This window comes from Hippopotamus amphibius, chromosome X (assembly GCF_030028045.1).
Source record: "Hippopotamus amphibius kiboko isolate mHipAmp2 chromosome X, mHipAmp2.hap2, whole genome shotgun sequence".
NCBI classification, from domain to species: domain Eukaryota; kingdom Metazoa; phylum Chordata; class Mammalia; order Artiodactyla; family Hippopotamidae; genus Hippopotamus; species Hippopotamus amphibius.
In genome coordinates this window covers 41,782,955-41,796,230 of record NC_080203.1, presented here as the reverse complement: position 1 = coordinate 41,796,230, position 13,276 = coordinate 41,782,955, and the positions used below count along the sequence as shown (strand labels likewise).

The 13,276-nt window shown below is 53.5% G+C and overlaps 1 protein-coding gene across 1 annotated transcript in view; it reads left to right on the top strand.

The window, feature by feature from the left end:
- The window catches only part of FRMPD3 (FERM and PDZ domain containing 3), a 58,343-nt gene extending 49,994 nt beyond the window's left edge, over positions 1 to 8,349 (top strand). Inside the window, exons 14-15 of the mRNA XM_057719300.1 lie at positions 2,910 to 3,731; positions 5,315 to 8,349. Coding sequence (XP_057575283.1) covers positions 2,910 to 3,731; positions 5,315 to 8,349 — 3,857 coding nt within the window. The remainder of the gene's footprint in view (positions 1 to 2,909; positions 3,732 to 5,314) is intronic.
- The last annotated feature ends 4,927 nt before the right edge of the window (positions 8,350 to 13,276 follow it).

Here is a 13,276-nt window from a genome sequence, read left to right as displayed (position 1 = left end):
GTTTTGTCATGAAAGGTGTTGGATTTTGTCAAATGATTTTTCTGTGTCTATTGAGATGATCGTGTGGCTTTTGTCCTCTATTCTATTAACATGATGTATTACATTAATTGATTTTGGGATATTAAATCAACCTTGCATTCCTGCAATAAATCCCATTTGGTCATGGTGCATAATTCTTGGTGTATGTTTCTGGATTCAGATCGCTAGTATTTTGTTGAGAACTATATTATATTTTGCATCTAAATTCATAAGAAATATTGATCTGTAGTTTTCTTGTGATGTCTTTGTCTGGTTATGGTATCAAGGTAATATTGGCATCATAAAACGCGTTGAGAGGTATCCCTTCCTTTTCTATTTCTTGGAAGGGTTTGTGAAAAATTACTATAAAAGCTTCTTTGAGCATTTGACAGAACTCACCAGTGAAGCCATTTGGGCCTGGCCTGACTGACAGGCTGACTGACTGACATGATTGATTTGGGGAGAGTTAATTACTAATTCAATTTATCTTCCTGTTATTGGCCTATTCAGATTTTCTATCTTCTTACGTCAGTTTTGGTAATTTGTGTATTTCTAGGAATCTGTCCATTTTGTCTTAGTTTATCTAATTTGTAGGCATAAGCTTATTCAAAATCTTCACCTTATAGATGATTCCATACCTGTGGAGTCAGTAGTGATGTCCCTTCTCTCATTCCTGATTTTAGTCATTTGAATCTTCTCTCTTTTTTGCTTGGTCTGTATAGCTAAAGGTTTGTTAATATTATGGATCTTTTCAAAGAACCAACTTTTAGTTTCATTGATTTTTCTCTATTTTTCTATCCTCTATACTTTATTATTTTTTTCCTTCTCCTTGTTTTGGGTTTAGTTTGCTCTTTTTTTTTTTTTTTTTGTAGGATCTTAGTTCCCTGACCAGGGATTGAACCTAAGCCACAGCAGTGAAAGCGCCAAGTCCTAACCACTGGACCACCAAGGAATTCCCATAGTTTGCTCTTGTTTTTCAAGCTTTGTAAGGTGGAATGTCAGGTTATTGATGTGACATTTTTCTTTCTTTTTTAAATGTAGGTGTTTATAAGTTTCCCTCTAAACCCTACATTAGTTCAGTCTCATAAGATTTCATATATTGTATCTTCGTTTTCATTCATGTCAAAGTATTTTCCAATTTCCCTTATAATTTCTTTTTTGACCCATTGGGTATTTAGGAATGTTTTATTTAATTTCCATGTATATATGAATTTCCCAAACTTCCTTCTGTTATTAATTTCTAATTTAATTCTGTTGTGCTCCAAAAACATACTTTATATGATTTCATTCCTTTTAAATTCATTAAGGTTTATTTTACGACCTAACATATGGTCTGTCCTGGAGAATGTTCCAGGTATACTTAAGAAGAATGTATATTCTGCTACTGTTAGGTGACATATTCTGTAGATTTCTACTAGGTCTAGTTGGTTTATAGTGCTGGTCAGGCCCTCTCTTTCCTTGTTGATCTTCTGCCTAGTTGTTCTATCCACTATTGAAAGCACGGTATTGAAGTCTCCAGCTATTGCAGTTGAATTGTGTATTTCTCCTTCCAATTCAGTCGAGTTTTGTTTCATGTATTTTAGGGCTCCATTGTTAAGTGACAGCACTATGCTTTTGTGATGGCTGTAAGCTCTAGTAAAAAGCAACACTGACACATTGACCCTGTCAAACTGGAATTTGAAAGGCATTTGGAAGGTTTTTTCCCAGCATCTTGACAACCATGATGAACTATATAGGGTAATGGTTAAAAACGTGGGCTTTGTAGTCCCTCAAACCTGGGCTCCAATCCAGACTGCCAGGGTATTCCCTGGCAGTCCGGTGGTTAAGACTGCATGCTTTCACTGCCAAGGGCCCAGATTCAATCCCTGGTCAGGAAGCTAAGACCCCACAAGCCATGTGGCACAGCCGAAAGAATCCGGGACTGCCATTTTCAACTCATGTGACCTTGGGTTAAGTCCCAAAACAAATGGATCAGTTTCTTTCTCTGTCAAATGGGGATAATGATAGCACCTACCGCACTGGGCTGTTGTGAGGATTATTTGGGATCATGTGTATGACCTTAGCCTAAGGTAGTGCTTGCCATCTGTCTGCCTGTCTGCTGATAGCAAAGGGAATTGGGAAAGCAAGCATTTACTATGGATAATTCTCAAATACACACACTTACAGTTGTTAAAAACTGTTGACTAGAACGTTTTGCCACATGTATGTAGAGCAGGCAGGCGAGCCCTGTATGAATACAGAGAAGTGATACGATTTGAGGAATTGAAAAAATGCTCCCCCCCACCCTCCTCCCACATCGCAGCATATCTCTCATAAGCTTTACACATTCAGATGCCCTGAATTCTACTAGTAGAGCTCTATTCTTTTAGAAAATCCTCTTTGAAATACACACTCTTGGGATTGTGCTAGCCTGTTTTGCACGTTCTCACTAAAGCACTACTAACTTGTCAGATTCATTTCCTTCTGCTGGAAGAGATCCGGCATAACACAAGTGTAACAGAGCACTGGGGGTCGGACAGACTCTGAATAGAGTGGGGTTTGAGACAGGGACAGTTCAGGGGGCACATAAAACAAACCTCACCCTACAGCTGACTCTCAGACCAGACACAGCCATGTAAGTGTCACCCCCATCCCACCTCACCCCGTACCTTTTCCCGTTTCGGAGGTGATGGGGCTGTTAGCAGTCCAGGCCATTCGATTCTACTCACTCTACTTTCAGGGGCAGCAGCAGCATGGCTGCCCCTTCCTCTCATCTCTAGCATCCAGATAATGCTCTCTCCCAGTACCCACCACCCACCTGGCTACCAGAGACCCAGGCCCGAGACGCCAAGGGAACTCAGCCACACTCCTCAGCACCAGGGCTCATGTGTTGATTCTCTTTCTGGGTTTAGATTACATGCACAGCGCCCACCGCCCTGTCACTGGGGGCCACCTGGGGAAAAAGGAGAGTAGTTATGTGGGCAGCATGGGCACCAGCCCCAGGAAGTCGAGCCGCTGCACGCCCCCGCCTGCCGACTCTGAGCTTGTCAGCTTTTGCTACCTCCACATGCGGGAACAAAGGAAGGAGCAGGAAAGCCGCACGGATGTCAACGAGAACTTAATCTTCTTTGAGGAGACCAGGCCCCGGACCAAGTCCGACCCCACATCCAAGAGCTCTGGCCAAGGTTATGATGTGATCCCTGATGACTTTGATGCAGCTAGCCTAGACCACGAGCCTTGTGCCAGCAGGGCCCGGTCCTACACGTTGGACAATTCCCTTGGGGCTGAAGCCCTGAACTTCTACTGTGACTCTTGCAAAGCCAAACTCCAGGAGCAGCTGGGCCCTCGCAAAGGTGGGAGGTCTGGCTCCTCTCGTGACAATATGGTGGACTTGATGTCCCTCCCGCCCCCTGGGAGTGAGGAGGAGGAAGAGGAGGAAGATGAGAGCACTTCGCTGTTGCCTGCCATTGCTGCCCCACCTCCTGGTTTCCGAGACAACAGTTCTGATGAGGATGACCCCAAGCGCCGGGCCGTCCAGAGCCAGGAGCAAGGACGCCACCTGCATGGGCTCCTATACGATGAGATTCCAGTGACACTGATTGACAGCGTGCAGACCCGGACAGTCCGAGATCATGCCCAGGAGCTAGATGATGCCCTGGTGTCCACTCTGCAGGCTCTGGAAGCCCTGGCAGCCTCAGAGGATGGACCACATCCCCCACCCCCACAGACTGCAGGTAACAGCCCATTCCTCCTCCCTCCTGCCTCCCCTTCCTTCTCCTGGCCAGGCAGGGCCAGCAGGTGACATATCTTCTTCCCAAGGCAAGGGCAAAGTCAGCGTGGTGTCTCAGGGCAGTGGACGGGCCAGAGGCAGTTCAGATAGGGTCGGGGAAGCGCCGCTCAGCCCCCACTAGAGCACTGGCTCTCACCAATCCGTCGCTTTGGAAATGTCTTGCAGATGGACCCCAGGGACTGGGGCTGTGAAAGCTACGGAGCCAGGCCAGGATGGAGGATCAGAGCACAATTGTGAGAGATATAGAAGACAGGCAAAGAACATCCAGCATGCATGTGACTGGAAGAAAAACAAAATGACCAACTAACCACCTAGGGACCTGGGATCAGGGGAGCCAGGAGCCATCACTGCTCAGGTCTGAGGCCTTTATCCCGCCTAAGAGCATTGGCTCTCAGTCAGACGCATCCAAGTCCTGGCTTCTTCACCACTTTCAGTGTCACCTTTGCTTTGGCAAGGCATTTAACCCTCTCTGAGCCTCACTTTTATCATCTTAAAGGGATTTGAGACAATGGTCCTATCACATAGGGTTTTTGTGAGGATTAAATGAGATCATTTGTGCCAAGTACATAAGCACTTCCTAGCACATAGTAAGGACTCAGTAAGTAGTAGCTATTATTATTATTATTATTTATTATTATTATTATTATTATTCGGTGGGCAAACCGTACAACATGCATGCTATTCCCTGTGATAGACCCACATATGTCCATCTTGTAGACAGTCACGGATGTCAGACATGCACCCAGAGTCACACATACATCCTCCCATACACATACGCCTTCAAACAAAGAGGTCAGTTATACAGCGACAGGAAGGAAACAGGGAGGAATAAGGCATATGAGAAAGCACGTGAGGTGAGGGCAAGTGTGGACAGAGAGGGCGACGCGACTGGGGCCAGAGGGAGCCTCACTGACCAGGGCGAGTACCTGCCTTTTCTGTATGTGAGAGCATCCTTGGTGTCGGGCAGCCCCCATGTGTTCGGCCCCCAGGCCTGGCATTTCTCCTGGCTCAGAGTCTGGAGCTCCAAGCACTAGCTGCTCCCAAGCTAGAGGCCCATGTGGTAGCCAGAGAGAGGCCAAGCTCAGCTAAATGGCCTCAGCTGCAGGGACTGTAGACAGGCCTGGCCAGATGAGGAGGGTCAGAGAGAGAGGGGGCTCTCTTTGCCAGCTCCCTTCAGGACAATTAACAAAAATTTCCTAGCTGTTGAGTCTAAAAATAGCGATGATTAGCATGTTGTTTTGCCTGTGATTTGCATGTTAATTTGCCATCAAACTGCCCAGATCTTCTCTAGGCCTCTTTTGTTTCCCTTTCGGATGCCAGCCCTTCATCACCCCTCTCCCAGCTTGCCTTTCTTTTTCCCCTCCCCTCCCCTCCTCCCACCCTCAGCCCTGCAGGCCCCCCAGGCCTGACTGGTTTTTCCCAGCTTGAAATCCTGCTGACTAACCTTGACCCCCGTAGACTGTCTCTATATGGTTGGAAAGGACTTGACCCGAGTAAGTGCTGCAGACCCTATCCCTGTCCCTCCAGGTCTGATTGTGCTGGCCACCATCACCCCTGAATCGTCGCTGGACTCGGGCCATGAAACCAACTCTTCGGAGCTCACAGACATGTCGGAGATGATGTCGGCCATGAAGCAGCACCAGAATACCACCTACTTCCTGGCCCAGCACCTCAACAAGGACAGCCTCCTGGCCCGCAAGGACCTGCCCTTCCGGATCCAGAGCTGTGCAGCCCAGGCCGTTCTCACGGCCCCTTACTCTCTCGGGCGCCCGGATCCCAATCCGTCCCTCCAGCCAGCTGTCCCAGGCCAGAGTCCTGGCCCCCCTGGAGCTCGGAGGAAGCTGCCCCCATCAGAGGCCCAGCCACAGCGCGAGCGAACGTACGCCCTGACAGTGCATCCGGCACTGTCCCCACAGCTGAGTGAGCAGAAGAATCTGAGCCTGCTGTCCCCAGTTCCTGAGGACAAAGGGCCTGGCCACACTAGGGCGGGCCTAGAGATGTCACTGAGGGCAGCCACACCATCCCTCAGTGAAGAGCAGGTCTCTGAGCTAAGGGAGAACCTGCCCAAGGAGGTCAGGTTGAGCCCCAAGCTTATCCTGGACCCAAAGGGCAGTGTGACCCCAGCCATCATCTCGGCTGCCCTGCAGCAGGTGGTTCATACTAAGAGTCTCCCCGCCCCTGGCGGGGCCTTGGGGAACCCCCCCAACAGTGGGGAGAGAAGGCTGGAGGCCGGCATGGGGAGGTCAGAGGTCAGCATGGGAAGGCCAGAAGTTAGCATGATGAGCGGCAGTGCCAATAAGAATCTTAAGTTCAAAATGAGTCCCGGTGCTCCGGAGACCTCACGGAATTCCCAGCAGCAGCTGAACCGAGAGGACTCTTCTGGCTCCAGAGCACCCACAGGCAGCCGAGCTGAGAGCCTGCACCTCTCCTCACAAGAGGACAGGCTGCCTATTCAAAGTTTCCCTCCCAAAAACTATCTTTCTCGAGCGAGTCGAGAGTCAGTGGGCAAGCAAGGTACCGGGGAGGTGGCAGGCAAGGGCGCGCCCGAGGGTGCGAAGCCTTCACTGCACAAGCAGGGCACCATCTCTGGCCAGGGGGAGAAGAGGCAGCTGGAGAGCACCTCCCAAAGCAGCAAGCTTGAAGAGAACAGCCTGGTCCCCCGAGCCGGCTACCCCATGGTTCTGCAGAGCCCTAGCTGCCCATCGCGAGGCCACAGCCCCAGCTGCCAGCCCCGCAACCACAGCCCCAACAGCCCGTCCCAAGGCCAGAGCCCCAGCTGTCAGCAGCGAGGCCAGAGCCCACGGAGGCCTCAGGCTGCCGGCCGGCAGGTGAGCACCATGCCCTCCAGAAGGATCGAAACGACCCTGGATGGAGCCCACTCGGCCTCCGAAGGCCCCACCAAGCCCAAATCATCCCGGGGTCCTTTCCGGCTCCGCAGTTTATTCTCTGCCACCTTCCCAACCCGCCAGAAGAAGGAGACCGACGAGCGGCAGGCCCAGCTGCAGAAGGTAAAGCAGTACGAGCTGGAGTTCCTCGAGGAACTTCTCAAGCCACCGAGCCAGGGGGAGCTGCCAGGCACCGAGTACCTGCAGCCCCCGGCGCCAGGCCGCTGCAGCTGCCAGCTCCGCAGCAGCCCCGTGCAGCAGGGGCCCGGCATGTCCCGCGAGCAGCGGCGCAGCTGCGATTGCAAGCGCGTGTGCCGGGGGGCCCGGCCTCAGGCTCCCCAGACGCCGGTGCCCGGCCTCCAGGGGAGGGAGACGGACAGGGTCCCCCCTGCCCAGAGGCAGCCAGAGGCCAGCCCAGGCTTGAGCCTCAGCAGCCCCACCAGTGTCCGGCGCATCCGCTCCACCAGCCTGGAATCCCGAGAGTGCCGATCGGACCCTGAGAGCGGCGTTTCGTGCCTGACCACGTGTGCCTCGGGGGGCGAGTGTCTAGGAGCTCCCAACTACAGGAAGCTGATGCGCCGCTACAGCATCAGTGAGCTGGACCAGGGCGACAGGGCCTCGCTGACCTCAGACGTCTACCCACACCCACCCCTGGGTGTGCTGCCCAGGGAGGCCAAGGAGGTAGAGGCAGGCCTCCCCCTAGGCGTGGGTCCCAAAAGTAAGTCGCTGGAGTCCCCAACCCTGGGAGACCCCTCCTACGTCCACGTTGCCCCTGAGACCAAAGGCCCCGGACAGATGGCGGTGTTCTCACTGCCAGAAGAGGTGTACCGGAAGCCCGTGGAGCTGGACGAGGACAGTGAGAGCGGGAAGTGCTGCTCCATCCGCTACTGCTTCTACTACCGCAAGTGCGACATGGCGGACGACGCCAGTGACGGCAAGGATGAGCTCTCCTACTCCATCCCCATGAAGATCCTGCCCGGCATGAAGCTGGACGAGCAGGTGGTGCCCGTGGTGAGCAGGACCCTGCAGGTGCTGGATGCCGCCACCTGCAGCAGCAGCAGCCCCGAGGCCTCCCGCACCCAGGAGATCGATCTGCGGGTGTCCACCTTCGAGGGGAGCCTGGCCAAGATCAACGCCCTGCGGGCCCACGCCTATGGCCTGCCTGATGGCTTCCTGGCCGCCCGGCTGGACACCAACGAGCTGCTGACCGTCCTGCGGCAGTGCGTGGCCAGCCCTGAGGCCCGCGCCCCCAAGCCCTACGTCTCCCAGATCTCCGAGTATAAGCTCGAGCTGGCTCTCAAGTTCAAGGAGCTCCGGGCCTCCTGCCGCCGCGTAGCCAACGTGGACAAGAGCCCCACTCACATGCTGGCGGCCATCACGGGCAGCTTCCAGGTGCTGAGCAGCCTCATTGAGACCTTCGTGCGGCTGGTGTTCATCGTGCGCTCCGAGGCCCAGCGCCAAGAGCTGCTGGCCAAGGTGGAGGAGGTGGTGAGGAACTACACCTTCCTGCTGCGCGCCGCTGAGGAGTCCACCGCCCGGAACCTTAACCAGCAGCAGCAACAGCAACAGCAGGCGGCGGCAGCTGTGGGGACAGCCGCGGGGCACCCACCGGGCTCCCCAACTTCAGCGACTGTTATGAGCACATTCACCCGCTCCTTAAAAACCCTTATTAAGTAGGCCATCTGCCCAGGCCTGCCCCCCTTCCCCAACCTCGGCCCCAGGTTTGAGCTTTGTGGTCTTTGCATCTCGTGGTGAGTATATGTGTCCGCTGGGCCAGTCAGGGTCCCAGAGCCCTCAGTCTCCAGGGAGTGACAACTCCCTGGGTTGAGGCTGTCCCTGAGGGCTCCAGGCAGCTGCCACCCTGGGTATCCTCTCCCCTTCCCTGGCCTCTGGGCGTCACTGTGAGGGCCAAGGGCTCCCCCCCACCCCGTCACTACGCCCGCCGCAGAGCTGTATTTTCTCTCTTCTCTAGGGCTGAGACGTGACGTCAGGTCCACTTCCCGCTCCATCGCGGGAGCCGGAGGGAGGCGGGCCTGAAGCAGGAGGCCCGTGGGCCTTGAGCTCCTCTTGGCACCTGTTCCCCTCCAGGGAGCAGTGGCAGTAGCAGCAGGCCACGGCACCGAGCGAGCGGAGAGGAGAGGGCACTCGGCCCAGAAGTGCCCGCCCATCCCGGGCTCACACTCACTCGGCAGGAGCCACCCCGGAGGGCCAGTGCCCGGGTGGTGGGTCTGCAGAAAACAGCCAGCCCGACAGGCTGGCAGCCTCGGGAGCGCTCGACCCCAGGCCCAGTAGCTCCACACCAGCCACCCCCAAAGTGCCCTGCCCCTCGCTGACGGGCAGGGCGGCTCAGTACACTAGGGAGCAGGCATCTGGGATCACCCCACTCGTTCTGGGTAAGGTACCTGGTGAACACGTCTGCCCTGGGGAAACCCAGCGCAGGCCTCGGAGCCCGCCTGGCCCAGCCCGGCCCAGCGCAGGGGCTGTCGCTGCCGGCACACGGCTCCTCTCAACATCTCTCTACCAGACAGACTGTCCTTAGGAGTCGAACTTAGCTACAGATTGGGGGTGGGGGGGTGGGGGGTGGGGGGTAAGGGGGTCGGGGGTGGGGGGTGTTGATGACTATATCTTAAACTTCTGGAAGCTAGCGTGATATGTTAATCCTGAGTATATGCTTTTGGCTGTGTATTGACCCTGTGGATTTGTCTCTCTAAGAAAAGAAGCTGAGCGCCTTACCCGGTGCAGTCCTGCACCTCTCTCTCTCTCTCTCTCTCTGTGTGTGTGTGTCTCTGTCTCTCTCTCTCTGTCTCTCTCTTTGTCTCTCTGTCTCTCTCTGTTTCTCTCTCTCTGTCTCTCTGTCTGTCTCTTTGTCTCTGTCTCTCTGTCTCTCTGTCTCTCTCTGTCTCTGTCTCTCTCTCTCTGTCTCTCTGTCTCTCTCTCTCCTCCCCCGGAGTCATCTGGAAGGGAACTCACACTGTTTAGCATCCTCCTTGACACACATCTGCTGCCGTCACCGCGCCCCCACAGCGTTCCTGGGAGTGAAGACACGGAGTCCCTACTAATTGCCCATTGTAGGGAACAAAGAAAGCCAATGTTTCTTCTGTATAGATTGCTTCTCATCCACCTCTCCATACCCCCCATTTCCCACATGTTCGTGCCCGGTGTCTGCCTCTCTTTCATCATTCCATAAGAGGCTCGTGTGTAACCTCCCATTCTTACGTGAGTTTTATAAAGATGCACACTGTGCTTAACCCGCACCCATCCTTGGTACCCCCGAGTGCGACAAAGGACCCCCTGAGTGGCGATTTCCCCCAGCAAGGATTAGGGGAGCTCCTTCTGCAGAAGCCAGCCCCCCTCTTCCTTGCCTCTCCTCCCACAGGACCAAGTTGTTTAATGGGCCAGAGATGCAGCCAGTGGGGAACCCTTGCCCCTGCGACCACTGTGAGCCCACGTGCTGACGTGGTCTTCCCCTTCTCCCGACTTCTTGATCCTGCCCCTTCACCACTCAGGCCCCGCCTCTGTCATTCATTCCACCGCCATCCTTCGCCTCTCCCTCGGCCTCATGGAGAGGACACATTTTCTAATGTCTGTATATAGTATATATACTACATAAAATATATAAATTCTATATATATACTAATTTATGTCTTGTTTTTCAAACAAGAATGATTAAATCTATTCATCTTACTATCCCAATAAGTCTTTGCAGTGTCTCTGTGTGGGTGTCCTCGTGTCCTTGAATTGTTGGTTGCTGGCGGCCCTCTGGAATGCTGCCTCTGGGCCCCCGCATCCATCTACCTGGGCCCCTGTGGATAAGGAGAGCTGAGGACCCTGCTCCTCCCACCTCCCCTTTGCCCCTCTTCGAAGTCTCCTCTTGGTCACAGGAGTTGGATACTGTCTACTCCCTTCTCTTGACCCTGGGGCCTTTGGCTCACCTGACCACCATGGCTGTGACCTCAGAGCTGATGGGGTGGGCAGGGCACAGAATCACAATGTGCTCCTGAGCACAGGATGGCCTGGGAGTTGGGAGACAGGGATTCAGGTCAGCTCTCAAGTTGCTTTGGGAAATGGAGCCTCCCGCTCTGAAATGTGCCCAAGTCACTTCTGAATGTAGCCTGACTGCCTTGTAGCTCAGGCTAGTCAGTCCCCTGCAATGGCCTCTGGCGATTTCTTGGGAGAGGGGTGTTTCCATACAATAAAAGCAGAGCTGACTTCCCTGGCTTCTCAGAGAATTACGAAATGGTGGCCGATGATTCTATTTCTCCTGTTCTAGGTCCTTCTGATAGTCACAGGTCCCCCTAGCCTATGAGATGCCTTTGTGCCAACTAGAAAAAGAGTCTCCCTGCTGCACCCACCTGCCATGATGAATTAGGGGAAAAAAAGTCCTCTGGGTGATGCTAGCCCTGTGGGCACATGTCTTGGTAATTTCAGCCCCACTTACTTCATTGGTCGGGTGTACAAACTACATAACCATGTACAGTAGCCCTGATGAGTCGCTTCCTTCCAAAGCTTGGGCACAGATGCTTTTTCTCATGTTTGCAAAGGTCGTGGCTAAAGCGGCTTGGAAGCCAAACATGGAGGAGGAGCCAGAGACAGCACAGTCAGGCTGGGTGGCTCTGTGTGTGGGAGGCCACCGGGGGTGATAGGCCTAGGCCTTGTGACAGAACTCTTTTGGGAGCTGCTGCCCGCCAGGGATACTGTCCCACCACATCAAGGTTGGGACTCTGGAAGTCAGTGCCAGGGTAAAGTGAGGCCTGGCACCACTCAAAATGACCTGACTGGACAGTCCAGAAACTTGAGCTCCTGCACCACACTGGTAACTCCTTATAGTCAGAAAGCATTCTTATTCAGTTCTATACTCTGGGTACCCACCCACACAGTACCTTCCCAGCACATAGTAGGTCTTCAGTAAATATTTGTTGAATGAATGCATGTTGGATGAGATGACTGCCGTGAGAGAGTCCTCCTAGACCTCTGTACCTTATGAAAAGGACCCTCTCTCCTCTGGGAATTGCTAATCCAGGTCAGTGCAGTTGGACGAGGCCAGGCAGCCTGGCATCCTCCTATCAAAGATGAGGAGTCAGGTCCATCACCCAGCGTCCCACAGACTCAGCTGAGTTTCACCAACTACTTTCCAACTACTGCACAAACTCCCCTGAAGTGATCGATGGGCTCCTTTTCCATGGACCTAGGGCCGTTCTCTGCAGTAGCCGGGAGCCCTGGGTGGAGGGTGGCAGGGGCATCTTCCCACCAACATCTTCCTCACCATATGTGGACTGAGCCGGAGCCTGAAACTGATGTTCTCCTGCCATCCCATACCTGGCACAAGTCCCCAGAGCCTGACTCCTGCCTTTCCAACTTGAGTCCATCCAGGAAAATGGGTTCATGCTATTGGCGTGGGCTGGTACAGGATGCCCGTGGTGCTGGTACAGTCACATTTTTTCCAAGCTGTTGTCAAGGCACTGCAGATAATAGGCAATTTCATTAACAATGAACTGAAAGGACCTGCCTCAGCCAGAACTTTTACTGCCAAAGGGGCAGGGGAGGATCAGCTGCCAACACTGGGAAGGGGCATGAATTTATGTCTTAGGATCAAATTCCTCCAAACAAACAGCCACCAGGATGGGAGTAGTAACTCCATCCCATGCCCCATCCTGTAAAGCTGGAAGCCAGACTGTGGGTGTGCGTCTCATGGGAAATAACCTCTGAGGGTTCATTCTCGGGCCAGGGAAACATGTCCTAGATTCCAGGCGGGTTTCTTGGTTCCAGCATCCTGACCTGCTGGAAGCCACCATTAGGTGGAAACTATGGAGGCCTGCCTTCTCACAGGTACAGAACTGCTTGTTTCACTTCAGGTTTCTAGCAGCTGCTTCCCACCCTTGACCACATGCCCACATACCAAGTCCTCAGGTACCGCCTGCGCTCCCAGCATCACAGGCATGTCCTCTGGCGCCCCCGCTAATGTTTCCAGCTGCAAATTCTGGACCTACCACTTAGCAATGTGCTCAGTTTGAGCTTCCCTGCCCTCCCGTCTGTAATGTCCATCCTTCCCTCTGCGTCTTGACACCTCATTCCATGCTCACGGCTTTGGCTAAAAGGAATACGCATCTGAAGTAGGTTGGGAGCCTTCCACAACACAGAAAACTTGATCCCTGCCCTTAAATGTGCACAAACAACCGTGTATGAGCTCTTACTATAGGCCAGGCACTGTGTTAAGTACTTTACATGCATGATCTCATTTAATATTCCTAACAATCCTTTGAGAGATACTGTGAGCATATCCACTTTTCTTAGGAGAAAATTGAAGTCGAGAGAGGTTAAGTCACTATCCTCAGGTCACACAGCTGGTAAGCAAGGAAGCCAGTCAGTTTCCAAACTCAGCCCAAGTTTTCACCTGCTACCCTGCAGTACTCAGTCCAGCGCTACCTTTGAAGCCCTTCCCCTGAAAATAGAGGCGTGGGTGCAGCCACACTCATCAGAAGATGGCCTGTAACTGTTGCTCAGGGTACAGGCAGCGTGTGGGCAACTTGTTGCTAATGTTGGGGTGTGAGGTGTGGGATACTGCAAGCCGACCTGACCCTCTTCGCCAGGTGGCCCTAGTGCCACA